We start from the raw sequence: 14,216 nt of genomic DNA, 5'->3' as shown, positions 1-14,216 counted from the left end.
TTAAAATTCCAGAAACGGGCATTTGTGTTCCAGTTCCATTTTCTTTTTATTTAAATAACCGAAGCAACAGCCTTGGCACAGCAGAGGGAAGCGGGTCGGGTGTGTAGTTGTGGCAGCAGTGTGGCCTGATCAAGGGGTGGGAGGGAAGCAGTGACTGGGTCACGGTGGGCTCCCCACACCCTTAAGTCAGGTTCAGCAGTCATGGTTGTATGATTGGGGGTACTATAGTGGAGACATCAAACAGTGATGTCTCAAAGTCCCAGAGACCTCAGGGATGGGGGCTAGTCGCCTCCCTCAGTGGAAGGGCCAGGGCATCCCAGTTAGGGGTCACGGGGCCCGGAAGGCATTTTCTGCAGCCCCAGCGGCTGCATTGGCAGCTGCGGTTCGCACCGCAGGGTTGGAGAAGACACCAGCTGCAAACTCTTGCTGGGCCTTCTGAAAGCTGGCACCTGTGCGGCGATACAAAGAGTGGATCTGCAAGTAGAAAGCACAGACTTTACAGCATGTTCCAGCCACTGTTAATCCCACTCCAATCTAATACCATCACGACCACTCACCAGCCTGTAGCTCTAGCTTTTCCTTCCTGGCTCCCTACCAACACACACGCACACATACCCTACAACCCCCCACCCCCGCCCTCCGCCGCTCAGGTCCATTAGCTGAGAATCCTTCCATCTGCCTGGCCCTCCCCAGTTGCTCCTGAATGTTCCAGTCAAGTCCCCAGGGACACGTGATATCACTCTCCAGGCCCCACCTACAGCCCCTCACCCGCTTCAGCATAACAATTCCCAGCACAGCAATGCCAGTGAAGAACAGGGCAACCAGCAGCATGAGTACAGCTACAGCTGTGTTGACCTTCAGCACCACCAGGGCAGAGATCCAGCCACTGTAAGGAGGAGAAAATACACGGAAGTGAGGATAACTGTTCAGTTAGGTCCCAGTCCTTCCAGCTTCTCCACTGGTCCCGTCTTCATCAAACCAGGGGCCGTTTCCCTGTGGGTCTGGCAACTTGCCATGCACTACAGTCCCAAACTAGTTTAATCTCAGCTTCTGAACCATCCTAGCTCTCCAAGCTCTTCCAGACATCCTCACTCCAAACAGACCTTTCTGTTGAGGATGCTTCCTCTTCAACATGTGTAAACATGTCTCCTCCAGGAAGCCTCCTCAGACTGAGCATGTCCAGCCAGCTTTCCCTTAATCTGTCTGTTGACAGTACTGTCTGAGCTCTCTATCATGGACGGTGTCCTGTACCCCTATTAAACCAGCATCTCCCAAGGATTAAAACCACAGTTCCTTTTTCTGAACAACTCCAGTACCCAATGCTGACTTGATCAGAAAGAGTGGGAGGAAGGGGTTAGCGTAAATTGCAGTCTCACAGACCTGAACCCCCAACCTGGGATGCCAATGGCCTGGAGGACAAACAGAACATCCTGGACGAAGAAAATGAAGAAGAAAACGAAGAAATTGAATGAACTGTCACTCCTGCAAAGAGAAAAGAATGGGAAGTGTAGGCAAAGAATCAGGGTTGTAGGAGCAGAAAGGGGCCCCTCCAAGTCCCCTCCCTGCCATCATCCCCACTGCCCCTTCTTACCGGAAAGCCTTGTACATGGGGCGATACCAGCAGACGAAGGAGCAGGGAGTGAAGAGGAGGATCCAGAGGATAGAGAGCCCAAAGCCTGAGCCATTGCTGGTCTCCACACAGAAGCTGGCCAGGCAGGCAAGAAAATTCAAAAGAAGAGCCAGAGTGCTACCTAAGGGTCAGAGGGACAGGATGATGGGTCAGTGAGAGCTCCTTCTCCGAGAAACCCACCCCACAACCCTCACCGAATGCGGCAGAGTAGGGAAAGGAAAGCAGCTTCCACCTTCACAGGATCCTCAACAGGGGAGACAACCAGCAAATCTCAACTATGTGTCATCCCATTTGCAAAGACTTTTAAAAGGATCCAGAATACATTTATGCATATGGACAAGGAGAAGGGGGAGAGAGCAAGAACGTACATTTGCTAGAAGACTGGAGAATAAGTTCTGAGTACTGTAAAAGGAGTAATCCGGAAAATGCCAGAGAAATGAGCCTTCAATGATACTTCATTCAAAGTATCTAGTTCTGGGCGAGTGAGCTCCAGGAAAAGGAATGATGTACAACTTACTGCCCATACTTTTCTTTCAAAAAGGTTTCTGACTACTCACACATCCAGAGGTAGTACATGGTGGATACTGTCTTCTGAAATTCTTGGGGGATCTCCATGGAGATGTCCTGGAAAAAGCAGGGCTGAACTGGGCAAAAAGAAGGTAGAGGAGGCCAATTGTTCTGTCGAGCTGTAAGGCACAAAAAGAGCAGGAGGGTCCCACTAGTAAGACAGAGACCAACAAATCACTCCCCCTTCCTTTTACCCCTGGATTTTCTATTTCCAATTCGAGAGTTCAGGAAGACAAGAGCAAATAGGAAAAATTATATTAGTAGTGTTTATTATGACTTTTGTTTACTATGGCTTATAACTTCTAACCACTATGCCCAGGATTTGGGCATCTATATAACTATATAGTTATCTATGTAACTTTAACCTCACAACAATCCTGTTAAACAGGTACAAACATTATTCTCATTTTACAAGTAAGGAACCTGAGGCACTCAAGATTAAGTAACTTGCCTAAGAGCTCATCCTTAATAAGCCACTGCACCCAAATTCAAACTCTGCAATCTGGCTCCAGTGCCCATGCTCTGAGCTCCTTTTTTGAGACTTCAAAGCTGTCAGATGCCCTCCGCGACCCCATCAAGGATCCACTTACTAGCTGTGCTGCCCAGGGCAGCATGCTGGAGTTCTCGCTCCCTTCGGTCCAACTCCTCTGCCTTTCGGTTGAGCTCCTCCTGTTTCTTTAGCAGCTCAGCTGTGGCTGCTGCAGTTGAAGCCTGCCCAGTAAGAGCAGCCGGAAATGTGAGTCCTGAACCACAGGGATGCCCTCTCCCCATACCCCTACCTATACGCCCCCCTACCTGGGTGCTGTAGGAGCCATAGTTCTTGGGTTCTGTGGGGCTGAGTTTTCTTGAGGACTGCAAGGGTGGAGCTGAGGGTGGAGCTATCGGAACAGGGGCAGGAGGCTCATAGCTTGGTGGTGGCTGTTGAGTTTGGAAAAGACCTTAAGCGTCATCTAGTCCCCCATAACACAGGAGGCTAGAGTCTACTTGAATACCTTTAGACCTAAAACTCATTACCTAAAGTGGCAGCCCTTCCCCCAATTAGAAAGCTAATTATTGTGTTTATATCATAGAACTCTCTAATAACTTCCAGCTACCCTCACATCAAGTTCCTTAGCCAAGATTCAAAGCACTCATCTACGAAATCAACCTCCTTAAACTTTTAAAAAACTCTTACATTTTTATATTCCAGTGAGACAACCAGGTCTAGTTTTCTTCATCCCTTGCTTTCTAATTGTGTACCTAAGCATACTTTGTTTTCTCAACTCCAACCAAGCCCATCCCTTTTCATCTTTAAAAAAGCCTCCCCAGACAGGGTCTTCATCAGGCCCTGATAGAATCCAGGTAATCCCAAGACTGACATTTAGAACTCAAACTGAGATCTCTGGCCTTGATGTCTTTAGATGGGTTAGGCATCCCATGGCAGACTGGCCTCTTCCAGGGAGCCAAGATCACGGTGCTTCTTCCTTCTTTTGCGTGCAGAAAAGTCCCCTGGACCTCAACACAGTGGCCTTGTTGGCATACCCTACCCTTCCCGGGCTTCCTGTGCTCTCCAGAATCTCACCTCCCGGGTCTCAAAAGGGTTGTAGACGTCAAGAGTAGCATAGTGCGTGCTGGGTCGATGCTGGATCACAGCTGGGTCCTGTGGGCAGAGAACTGCGGCTCAGTTGGCACCTGGTGCCTCTGCGGGAACTCATAGGGGCCTCTTCTCAATTGCTGTGGCTCCAAGAACTGCAGCTTGGGGCCACGCTGTTGTCCCAATGTATCTGCCCCCAACCTTTCACCCCACACTACCAGTACCAGCGCCTTAAGGGGCAGGGCCCGCCCCCCAAGGATGCTCACTGGTTTGGAGTCGTCGTCACACCCACGTGGCGGCCCTTTCTCGGATCAAATGTCACGAACAGGAATACAAGTTAGCCCGACCCTCTAGAACCGAGAAACCACCCCAGCCGCCTAAAAGAGGCCGGCGCAAGTCACCTGAAAGGGGTTGTCAAGCTCGCCGGGCTCGGCGAAAGGGTTTCCACCGTCTCTGCCTTGAGCCATGTTTGCAACTTCGGCTTGGGCCGCCCCCTGCCCTCCACGCCCCTGCCGCGGCAGTGGCGGCGGCAGCGGCTCTCAGAGCTCCCTCCGCTCCGCTCTTCTCGGTCCGCCCCGCTTCCCCGTGCACGGATTGGTTGTACCGACCGGAAGGGTCACAAGGATCCCCGCAGCAGCAGCGAGTTGCGCCTGCGTCTCGAATAAAGGAAAAGAAGGAAGTACCCCACGTGACATCTCTAACTCTGTCTCAGTAGCCAAGTACCGCCCCTTCCCGACGTAACTTCCTTCGATTAACGAACTACACATCCCAGTAGGCCTCGCGTTAGAATCGCGATCCGTCCTAGCCTTCGCAAGAGAAGTATGATGGGAGTCCTCAGACCGGTGGTGGCGGTATCCCAGGAGCCCAGTTCAGGAAGTTTTTTATCTGCATTTCTGACCCTACCCTGGGGCCCAGCTATACTAACCGAACCTCTTTCCCAAACCTCATTATTCCAGATCAAATATGTGCTAACTTTACAACCCTTTCTTACAGTCAAATGTTACCCACCCATCGCTCAGATAAACTGGTAGCCTGAGGTTAATTTTGAAGGGTAAGATGGGACTCCCTTCGTTGCCAATCTAATCATCCCACCACCCCAGCACCTCCAAACCTCAAACTCCAGGGATGGGGGTCGGGTGAAGCACATCATTTTATTTCACAAAGACTGTACAAAATTCCTTATAAAACATGGTGTAGATGCCTTCTGGTTACCTCATTCTGCCCAGATCCAACTCAGCTGTTGAAGGGGCAGGTGAGGGTGGGAAGAGTGTGAGATGGAATAGCATTATGTACAAGGCAGGGGTTGAAGCGGTGGTACAAGTTCTTTCATATTTACACTATTTCACATATTCACAGGTACATAGGGAGCCAGGAGGAAGGAGTGAGCTCCGGCTCTGTTCTCTTGTATAAAAAAGCACCAGTGTCCTGGACTGGACACCCACTGCTGTTAAGAGACACAGGGGTGCCCAGGGACAGATCGTCACCGACTGATATCTCGACTGGAGTCCCACAACTTGGCGTTAGGTGGCTCAGCCCGAAGGCGGGCGAAGAAAGGGTGTTGAAGGGCTTCGCCCAAGGTCAGCCGCTTGGCAGGTTCATACTCTAGCATGCTTTCAATCAGATCGAAGAGCTGGTGGTGTTCCTCTGCCTCTGAGGTCAAATACCGCTGGTGGTGGAGGGCAGGAAAAAGGTGAGGCACGGTGCCTTGTAAGCCCCGCCTTCTTCAAGGCCCTAGCTTTCAATCCTCAAGGACCAAGGCTCTGCTCGTGACCATATGATGCTACTTGACTAGGACCACACCAGGGCCATTTCTGATGTTACAGCTCAACCTGCCTTCCCACTAGCACAATTATTCCTTCATACTCTCTGAAAGTTCTACTTATTTTTATCCTTGACAACTTCATGAATCTTCTTTAGCTCAATAAAATGTAAGCTCTTCAAAGGCAGTTTATTTTCTCTGGTTGGCTCAAGAAATAAATGGCTGTCTAACCTCATTCCTTCCATAAAACCACTCCCTTTCTCTCCTATCAACAAGACGTCTTCTTTCAGTTTTCCTCCCCTTGTTTCCTAACTCTTTGCTTGTGAAAGGCATTCCAGGGGCAAAACACCTTAAGAAGGAAGGGACCTCTGGGTGGTGGGCACTATTCACTCCCAGTCCGGCTCACCCGAAGTGGTTTGCAGTTTTCTCGAACGTAGCGCCCAGCTGATGTGTTCTCATCCCAATCCAGGCGACCCCGATAAAAATATTTCTGCTTCCTAGAGGGGAAGGGGGAAGTTAAGGAATCAGGAGGTTCCTCTTGTTATGGGATTTCTCCCATCTGAAAGTAGCTGAGGGCAAGCCAGGTGTTGAAGACAAAAGAAAACGTGATAGAGACCAATTCTGTGGCGAGAAAAGGAGAAGGGTTACATTCCTCCCACTCCAGGTTCACCTTGTCTTTCGGATCATCCGGGAAGGGATGGGACCCAAGATCCTTTCCATCATGGCTAGATGCTCTCTGTTGTCATGGGTCTGGGAAACAAAGACAGAACTGAGCAAGGGACTGAGAAGGGATACTGGGGTCTAGCTGTTAGGAAGCTAAACAATGTGGAGGAATGAGCAGGCAGATTCTCAGCAGAGAAGGAAATCAGGTAGAAGAATGCCTGGTGGTCTCACAAGACACCCAACCACTTACTTGGAAGAGGGTGAAGCCAACATAGTATTCGAAGATGATACAGCCTATACTCCACACATCACAAGGCTGAGACCAGCCCAACTCTAGGTAAGGATGGGAAGGAAAGGTATTATGAGGCTCGGGGCCCCCCTCACCACCATACCACCTCACATACTTGGACAAGATTGTCCTTCCCCCTCTTACCAAGAATGACCTCTGGCGCTCGATAATGGCGGGTGGAGACAATGGTACTATGGTGCTCATGGTCGAAGGTGGCACTGCCAAAGTCTACTACCCGCACAGCTGTGCTCTTCACACTGCGCTCATCCCGCTTCTAGGAGGCAAAGCAGGAAAAACATGAACCTCTGCACCGAGACTGAGAGAAAAAACAGACCAAGATTCTGCTGCTATTCTCTAAAGTGCTTCTGAGCCTTAAAAAACCAACTCTGACCTCCTGCCTGCTCCCACACGTCTTCTGCTTTTACAGCCTCCCCCATATCCATCAGATTACTTTAGGAATGGGGGAGAAAGAGGATTTAGGAGTAACTATAGAATAGCATGCATCTGAAGAGTATACCTAAGTGACTGGTATACAGTTTTTCGATAATATATAGCAGATAGCAAAGTGAGGAATAGCTTCCTTAGCTGAGATCCCCTTGATCTCCAGTTAGTCAACAGAGCTGAGCTTTCCTTACAGAAAAGAAACCAAACCAAGAACCTTGTAAGCATTTTCATTATACAGGAAAGTTAACTGAAGTTCTGCTTCCAAATTCTCTTTGAATCTAAATCTTAAATCTTTCCCTTTCCATCTATTTTGGTATTCCGTTTTTTTCAGAGCCAGAGCAGAAAGTGTGGGAGAAAAAAGTAAAAGGGAGGACAAAAAGGGCTAAGAGAAAGGCAAAGTGGCGATGGCCACCTGAGCGCACTGGCCAAGGGACAGACCCTGTCCACCTTACCTTCTCTAGGTTGTAGGTGAGCTCATAGTCCGAATTCACAAACAGAATATTTTCAGGCTTGAGGTCCGTATGTGTCAGCTTGTTATCATGGAGGACTGCAGAGGAGAAGGCCAGGTCAGGGTTGGTCCAGGTGGCCAGAATTACCTACTACCAGCTGACCCCAAGCTTGGTCACCTAGCTCAAAGCTGGTGAGGAGGCAGGTCCGGAAGCACTTGGCTGCTTTCTGCTCTACTTCCAAATGAAATGCCTAGTCTAACAAACTCTACGCTTATTAACATAGTTATATATATATTTCTCAAGCAATGTATAAAGATGGTTTGCTATGGTTTTTTCCTTCCCCTGGTCACACCTCGTGATATGCAGGGATCTTACTTCCCTAACCAAGGGCTGAACCCTGCAACAGAGCGTGGAGTCTTAACCAGTGGACTATCACAGAAGTCCCTATGAGTTATATCTTTGTGCTTTAACGTGTGTCTATCTGACTCCTGTGAATTTACTTCTGTGAAACTGTATTATTCTGATGACTGAGGAGGATGTATGTACTAGTCTGAATTCTCAACCTGGAGCCTTGGCTACCCCCTGCTCCCAGGTGGCTTGCTGAGAGCAGAGGGCACCTCAACTCCAGATGAATGCAAACCTCTAGCTCGAGGACTCTGTCTGTCTCCTTGTGCTTAGTGCCTGACTGACTTTCCCAAAGGGGAGCGAAGAAAAAGAGAGGTAATTAAGAGCTCTGACTTCAAATGCTTTCTTTTCTAGCTCCTGCTAGGTTGAACGTGGAGGAGAAGCCATCAGTGATGACAACAGTGAAGGAGTTAAGTCAGAAGAGGAAGAGATGCCAACACGACAGTGAATAGAAGAACTGCAGATTATCGAGTCGACTGTTTAGGGGCTTCACCAGTGTACAACTGAGACCAGAGAGGTCCAGTGGAGGAAGGGCTGCCCCGAGTCCGCCCCGGCCCACCCCACTCACACTTGACGGCCTGGCACAGCTGGAAGGCCATGTGGCGCACTTGGTGGATGGGGTAGGGCAGGTAGTTGTTGTCTTTGAGGAAATCGAAGGTGCTAAGGCCCAGAAGCTCAAAGGAGATACACATGTGGCCATGGTAGTCAAACCAGTCAAACATCTGGACACAGAGGCTGGGAAAAGAGATGGAAGGGGGATGTCTGATGAGCTCCCATCTGTCCACCACCCCTCCAACAAAGAAGGACTACTGCTGCTGACTGCACATACTTGGATAAAAACATGCCAGCTATTATCACCAAGAAAATTCAGTTCAACTACAGAATGGCCTTTCTGGCAGACCCAGGAAGAGAAGTACTACTTGACAAACTTCAAACCATTTTCCTGCAACATTTCAAATAGTTAAACAGGAGCTGCTGAGTGCCAGGCTCCAGTGTGGACCCTGAATTGTCAAACTGCCACTCCATCAACACGACCCCAGCTCCCGCTCTTGAAATTCACTCACCATCAGCCATCTCTGGGCCCATGTTTACACCTACTTATGTCTTTCAGTAATCCTCTTAAATTTTACATTATGCAATGTGTGTGAACAGAAAGACTACACATAAACACCTGCAACTTCATCAGCATAGTTCTATTAAAATTTAAAGTACTTTTTTGATGAAAAATGTTGATTCTCAGTCTTAGGGCCATTTCCAGGGCACATTCCTACAAAGGTCATCCTGAGTTGGAGTTCAACTGCAGAGCAATCTAACTGTCCTCAGAACAAGGGGAATGGATTACAGAATGTCACAGACCCTCCCTTCCTGCCCCTCCTTCCTTCCTTTCAGTAACAGTAATGTTCTACTACTCTACGATGATGAACAGAAGATGAGACAGTCTACAACTCCTCTGCCTGTCTAGTCCATGTTGGGAAGGTTTTCCCGTCTTGAGGTGTAGCCTCTCAGATGCCCCACATATTCCAGCACCGCTTACTTCTTGTTGTCAGGGTCCTTCTCATTGATTTTCTCCAGCACATTGATTTCTAGGCGAGCTGCTTCCTTGTACTTTTCCACATTTTTAATGATCTTCAGGGCAACCCGAGCCCCACCCCTACAGGATGGCAGGAAAGGCTTTTGCTGGAATCTCAAGAATATCTAAGAATGAACAGGGCTGCATGGGGATTAAGAAATCCTATCTTTGGCTCATTAACCAAAAAAAGCCCCAGATAACCCTCACTACCTCTTTATGGCTAGCAGGTGTGGAGTCTGGAATGGGCTGACATTTACCTGCGATGGTCAACACACTGTACAACTCGGCCGAAGGTCCCCTCTCCCAAGGTGCTTACAATTTCATCTGAAATGAAAAAAGCAGGGTGGGGGAGAAAGGGGGAAGAAAGGGTGGGGAATGAGTTCAGTTTGAAGAAAAAAGGGCACAGCAATCTGGGGTGAGGAGATGAAGGAAGGGGGAACAGATACAGATGGTCACAGGGGAAGAAAACCCCTGCGTGATTCCCACCACCTTTAACCCAGGGGCCATGAGAGCTGGGAGTGGACAGCAGAGGTCAATTCTCAACAGCAACTCAAACCACCCAGATAAACAACACCACTGAGAAAAGGCAAAAGAGGCTGTGGCTTGGGTTGGCTCAGGACGTTAGGATGGCTATGGGACCATTACAGGCTATAGGATTGTTACGATTTGGCTTGTACATCGCTCTTGTAGCCAGTCCCCGACGTGGTAGATGAGGTGGCCCTCAGCGTCGTCCTCTACACTCTTGGCTCTCCGGCTGCTGTGCTGCTGTCGGGGGGCGGGGGGGGTCGGAGCAAGCCAGGTGTCGGAGCGGGGGCCGGAGGGAGGCGGGGTGGGTGGTGGAGGGGTCACCGGTCACAGGCGCCCAGCCAGGGGGGACAGACAATGATGGGGGACAGTGGAAGGGAACACGTCAGATGCAGTAAGGCGGATCGGGGTGAGAAGAGAGAGCGGCGCGCAATCCCAAGTCCCCAAACCCAAAATGGGAACGGGGAGAGGCACGGGCAGAGCGGAGAAGTGGTGTTGTTGCCAATGTCACCCACAACCCCATGCTCTACACGGTGCCCTTCCAGGCAGGCACAGGTCTCCCCTTGCTCCCACCCAAGCCCACCTGCTGAGGGGGCCAGAGTCCAGGGCTTGGGGGAAAAAGGCTGTTCAAAAGCAAGGTCCCCATTAGAAAATGGAGGCCTCTCGGGGGTGGAAGAGCTGCTCCCAACACAATAAGCCCAGCATGCCAGGGAGGGCACGGGGATTCACAAATGCTCTGTGCCCATTCACCTCCGAAGCAGATTCAGGGCCCTCCAAGAGCTGGAGAGCTTCCAAGCGAGCACCTCAGTGTTCATGCCCCAATGTTCCTCACTTACCGGGGTCCCAGAGGGCTGAAGAAGAGTGGGGAGAGGAAGGGCCTGGGCTAGCACTCACCGAAGACGAACGGCTGAATGTCCGGCTGCGCCGTCTCCGCCGTCGGTGCTTCCTACGGCTGCTGCGCTGGCTGCGGTAACTGCTGTTCTCCCGATGGTACTCATAGGAATGCCGGTAGTCTGTGTCATAGTAGGCTTCTCCCCGATCTCGGCTGTAGTCATTGCGCCTGTAGCTGCCACAGTATCGCCGGTCATACGCCCTCCGATCGGATGAACGATCATCATAGCTGCTGTTGGACAACACACATCCTAATTAGGTGCATCTGTTCAGGTCACAGTCCTTGCCATACCATTTAACGAGGTCCCCCCTCACTGAGGAAAAGCAGTACCGTGAGAAAAGTAGTTCTCACACACTCAAGCCACTCTGAGAGGAACAAGAGCCAGGGCAGTGAAGTAACTAAGCACAGAGGATGATCCCCACATCTGCACATCACCGTAACCTCTAAAAAGACATCTGCGGGACAACTCCTCCTGAGGGCCTCCTCCTCTCCTCCAGAGATGTAATGGCATGAAGAGCTGTTTCTTTCTCAAGCCATTTCTGACTGACATGCAGCTTTGCTCCGAACAATCCTTAACCCATCCCTTCCACTGAACATGTGGCTGACTTATTAAAACCATGGAGACCTAACTCTGTTTTATCTATTAACTGATAAGTCATCTCAAGTTCCTAGTCCTTTGCATTTGCTTTCCCTTTGCCTACAACACTTCTCTTGTCATTCAGACAAGCTTAGATGCCACGTTCTCTGGGAAGTTTTCCCTGATTTATACATCTTGCCCCACTGCAATCAAACCTGCTGGAGTCTTCCTTAGCCCCTTTCAAACATACTTCCTCTACGATAACATTCTTAACACCACAGTGTAAATGGGTTAAGCATCACGTAATATTAACTACTTAGGTTGAAACTGATAAATCTTTGTTGAATAAACAAATAAGTGAGTGGGTCTAATTTGAGTTTTTCTTCCTGAAACCTCACCTTCGGGAACGGACATGGTAACTGTCTTCCCGTCGGCGCCGCCGCGTACGGTCACTGCTGCTTGACCAGGAGCGGCTTCTTCGTCGCTTATGCTTTCGGCTCCGATAATGCTCATGGTAACTCCCTCTGCTGCCTCTCTCAGAAGAGTGGTACCTTCGAGGATGAGGCATCTGTAAGGATAGGGAAAGGAGAAATAGTAGGGGCAGGATCTGAGTTTTCCGAAATCCCCTCCAAGGACTGGCTGCCCTAGAAATGCTGTTTTCTGTTCTTCAATTCCAACTTTTTTTTTTTTTTTTTAAACCACTCACAACTCCTCAGTCTTCCTCTGGGCTTACAATTTCTCCTTGATAAAGTAGTATACTAACTCTGGTTGAAAACTTTAGGAATCTTCCTCCTACTCAGCTCATTGCTCTGTTCTGATTTTCCTCAAACAGGGTCTCACGATGACACTCAGGTCTGGGCCACAGCTCATTACAGGTGAGACTGTGCAACTCACGAAGACTGCAACAATTCATCCTTGGCTGGTATCTAGGGTAGATCTGTGGCATTCTGAGTTCCTCACAACTCAAAGAGAATAATGATTTACTATACAATATTATCACAAATGTTTTACAATTACTCAAAGTGTAGATTATCTCCCCAAATAGGCCATCCATGTCCTGAGGGCAGGAATCCAGTTTCCCAGGTTTCCAGGTATAGTTGTGTAAACCAAATATAAGTAAGTTTCAGGAATCTGGGTTTGGCCCTTTGAACTATCTCAATCATTTCTCACATCACTGGCCAAATCTCCCATAGTCTTAATACAATACAGGAGGCTCCAGGCTGCAGTCAGCTTCACATCCAGCCTCCCCTCTTTTGTGCTTACTAAGTACAGAATAACTGATGTTTAATTAATACCAGCACCAGTAAACTAAGTTGGCCACCTTTCAGTGATTGGATTGAAATGGCATGATGCACAAACTCTTTTTTTTTCCTTCAAGGAAAGAATCAGAGAGAAGTCAGTCAAAATCAGGGAAGATGAGACTAGGAGGACAGAATGAGATAAATCCAAAGATAGCAGGGACAGAAGTCTTCTTGGGTGGGTGGGGGTTTTTCAGCATTAGGTGCAGAAAAGGCTTAAGAGGCTCCAACATCTGGCTCCCATTTTGAGCTACTTCTCAAATTGAGGAGGAGGGTGGCATTCGATTCATTCTTGGCCCAATAGTGCTTAAGACAACCAAGAAGATGCAAACACACTATTCTAACAGGTAATCCAAGTGTGCTTAGGACAGCCACACAAATGTCATCTTACCACATACACACTGCCACCAAAGTTCCTCACAGGCTTTCCTTCTCCCCATCCCCCAAGTATCTCCAGCCTACAACCTTTCTCAACTTCTTTTATCAATTTTTTCCCCTTTCTCACTTAGAAAATCCAGAACTCACTCCTGAAGTCAAACTCTCTCCTTACCCTCCAAGTGACACGACGGTTCTCTGGTCCAACTTTGATATTCTGCTCTTTCTCATCTCTGAAACCACTCCTATTCGCACTCCATCACTCCTTCTCCAACTTTGATCTCTCCCAACTTCCCTACTGGTCTTCCCAAAATACATCTAAGGCAGGTCGACCTTCCACCTCATCTTCCTACACTGCACCTCTGCCACTTTCCAGGTTTCAGCCCCTAGAAATGGGGCTCTAGAATGGGGCTTTTCAGCCCCTCTCCTAATCTCGTCCGGGGCCCTTGCCCCCAGTCCAATCTTCTCTCCGCCCGCCCCACGGTCGCCGCCATCTTTCCGCGCGGCCCCGCGGCCCGCCAGCCCGCGCGCTCACCGTTCTGGCGGCGAGGCCCGTGCGCTTGTCCCACAGGAAGTCCGTGATGGCGGCGGCACTGCGGCCGGAGTCCCGGCACCCCCGCGGCGACGAAGTGCGGCTCCACCCCCCCAACCCGAGACCCTGGGACCTCCCGCCTAGTTCCCGGGCTCCGCTCCAGTCCCTCCCGCCCCGGCTCCGTCCCCGCCCCCAGGATTCGCTTGGCGCCGCTCGCACCGCCCCCGCCCGGGGCCCGATCCCTGCTCGGTCTCCGGCTCTGGCCTCTCCGATCCGCCGCCGCCACCGCGAGCGAGCACGTACGCACGTCCTGCGTCGCTTCCCAGCTACCCCTGGGCTCCGCTCCCCCCCCACCCCAGGGCCGCGCACGCCTGCGCGTCCTCGCGTATCTCGCTGCCGTCGGCCCGTTGGAGCAGAGGAGCTGCTGGGGGCGGAAGTTCATGGGGCGGGGAGAGAGTCGCCGGGGATTACCGGGCAGAGCTGCCCCACCTAGTGTCCTTCCGTTCAGTTCAGTCGCTCAGTCGTTTCCGACTCTTTGCGACCCCATGAATCGCAGCACGCCAGGCCTCTCTGTCCATCACCAACTCCCGGAGTTCACTCAAACTCACGTCCGTCGAGTCAGTGATGCCATCCAGCCATCTCATCCTCTGTCGTCCCCTTCTCCTGCC

The 14,216-nt window shown here is 50.3% G+C and overlaps 2 protein-coding genes across 6 annotated transcripts; both read right to left on the bottom strand.

Moving 5' to 3' along the window:
- Positions 1–21: 21 nt before the first annotated feature.
- SCAMP3 (secretory carrier membrane protein 3) lies at positions 22–4,809 on the bottom strand. Its single transcript, XM_061404076.1, has 9 exons — positions 4,172–4,809; positions 3,759–3,836; positions 2,993–3,115; positions 2,788–2,908; positions 2,188–2,316; positions 1,592–1,751; positions 1,381–1,482; positions 769–886; positions 22–474 (listed from the first exon to the last, which is right to left on the bottom strand). The coding sequence occupies exons 1-9, from the start codon at positions 4,235–4,237 to the stop codon at positions 328–330; spliced, it is 1,044 nt and encodes a 347-aa protein (XP_061260060.1). The 5' UTR covers positions 4,238–4,809; the 3' UTR covers positions 22–327.
- Positions 4,810–4,902: 93 nt separating this feature from the next.
- CLK2 (CDC like kinase 2) lies at positions 4,903–13,636 on the bottom strand. 5 transcript variants are annotated; one of them, XM_061404034.1, is made up of 13 exons: positions 13,552–13,636; positions 11,742–11,911; positions 10,769–10,997; positions 10,027–10,114; positions 9,607–9,673; positions 9,314–9,430; positions 8,348–8,514; positions 7,378–7,472; positions 6,626–6,755; positions 6,443–6,525; positions 6,200–6,279; positions 5,936–6,026; positions 4,903–5,436 (listed from the first exon to the last, which is right to left on the bottom strand). In XM_061404034.1, exons 2-13 carry the CDS (start codon positions 11,909–11,911, stop codon positions 5,251–5,253), a joined length of 1,503 nt encoding a protein of 500 aa, XP_061260018.1. In that variant the 5' UTR covers positions 13,552–13,636; the 3' UTR covers positions 4,903–5,250. The 5 variants fall into 5 exon arrangements, with proteins under 5 accessions (XP_061260018.1, XP_061260033.1, XP_061260042.1 ...); XM_061404049.1 differs by having other exon boundaries at positions 10,027–10,111; XM_061404058.1 differs by having other exon boundaries at positions 10,769–10,994.
- Between the last annotated feature and the right edge of the window lie 580 nt (positions 13,637–14,216).

The sequence above is a fragment of the Bos javanicus genome, chromosome 3, assembly GCF_032452875.1.
Source record: "Bos javanicus breed banteng chromosome 3, ARS-OSU_banteng_1.0, whole genome shotgun sequence".
Classification (NCBI taxonomy): domain Eukaryota; kingdom Metazoa; phylum Chordata; class Mammalia; order Artiodactyla; family Bovidae; genus Bos; species Bos javanicus.
The sequence above is the reverse complement of the archived record's forward strand: the minus strand, read 5'-3'. Positions and strand labels throughout refer to the sequence as shown.

Excerpts from the sequence above, each read along its gene's own strand:
- SCAMP3 (XM_061404076.1), bottom strand. The coding sequence starts at position 4,237 with ATGGCTCAAGGCAGAGACGGTGGAAACCCTTTCGCCGAGCCCGGCGAG. Across the intron at positions 3,116-3,758 it reads ACCCTTTTGAGACCCGGGAG|CCACCACCAAGCTATGAGCC; the intron begins GTGAGATTCTGG and ends CAAACTCAACAG. Across the intron at positions 1,752-2,187 it reads CATGTACTACCTCTGGATGT|GTAGCACTCTGGCTCTTCTT; the intron begins GTGAGTAGTCAG and ends TCTGACCCTTAG.
- CLK2 (XM_061404034.1), bottom strand. The coding sequence starts at position 11,911 with ATGCCTCATCCTCGAAGGTACCACTCTTCTGAGAGAGGCAGCAGAGGG. Across the intron at positions 9,431-9,606 it reads CAGTGTGTTGACCATCGCAG|GGGTGGGGCTCGGGTTGCCC; the intron begins GTAAATGTCAGC and ends GCCATCCTGTAG. Across the intron at positions 7,473-8,347 it reads GCTGTGCCAGGCCGTCAAGT|TCCTCCATGATAACAAGCTG; the intron begins GTGAGTGGGGTG and ends TCTCCTCTGCAG.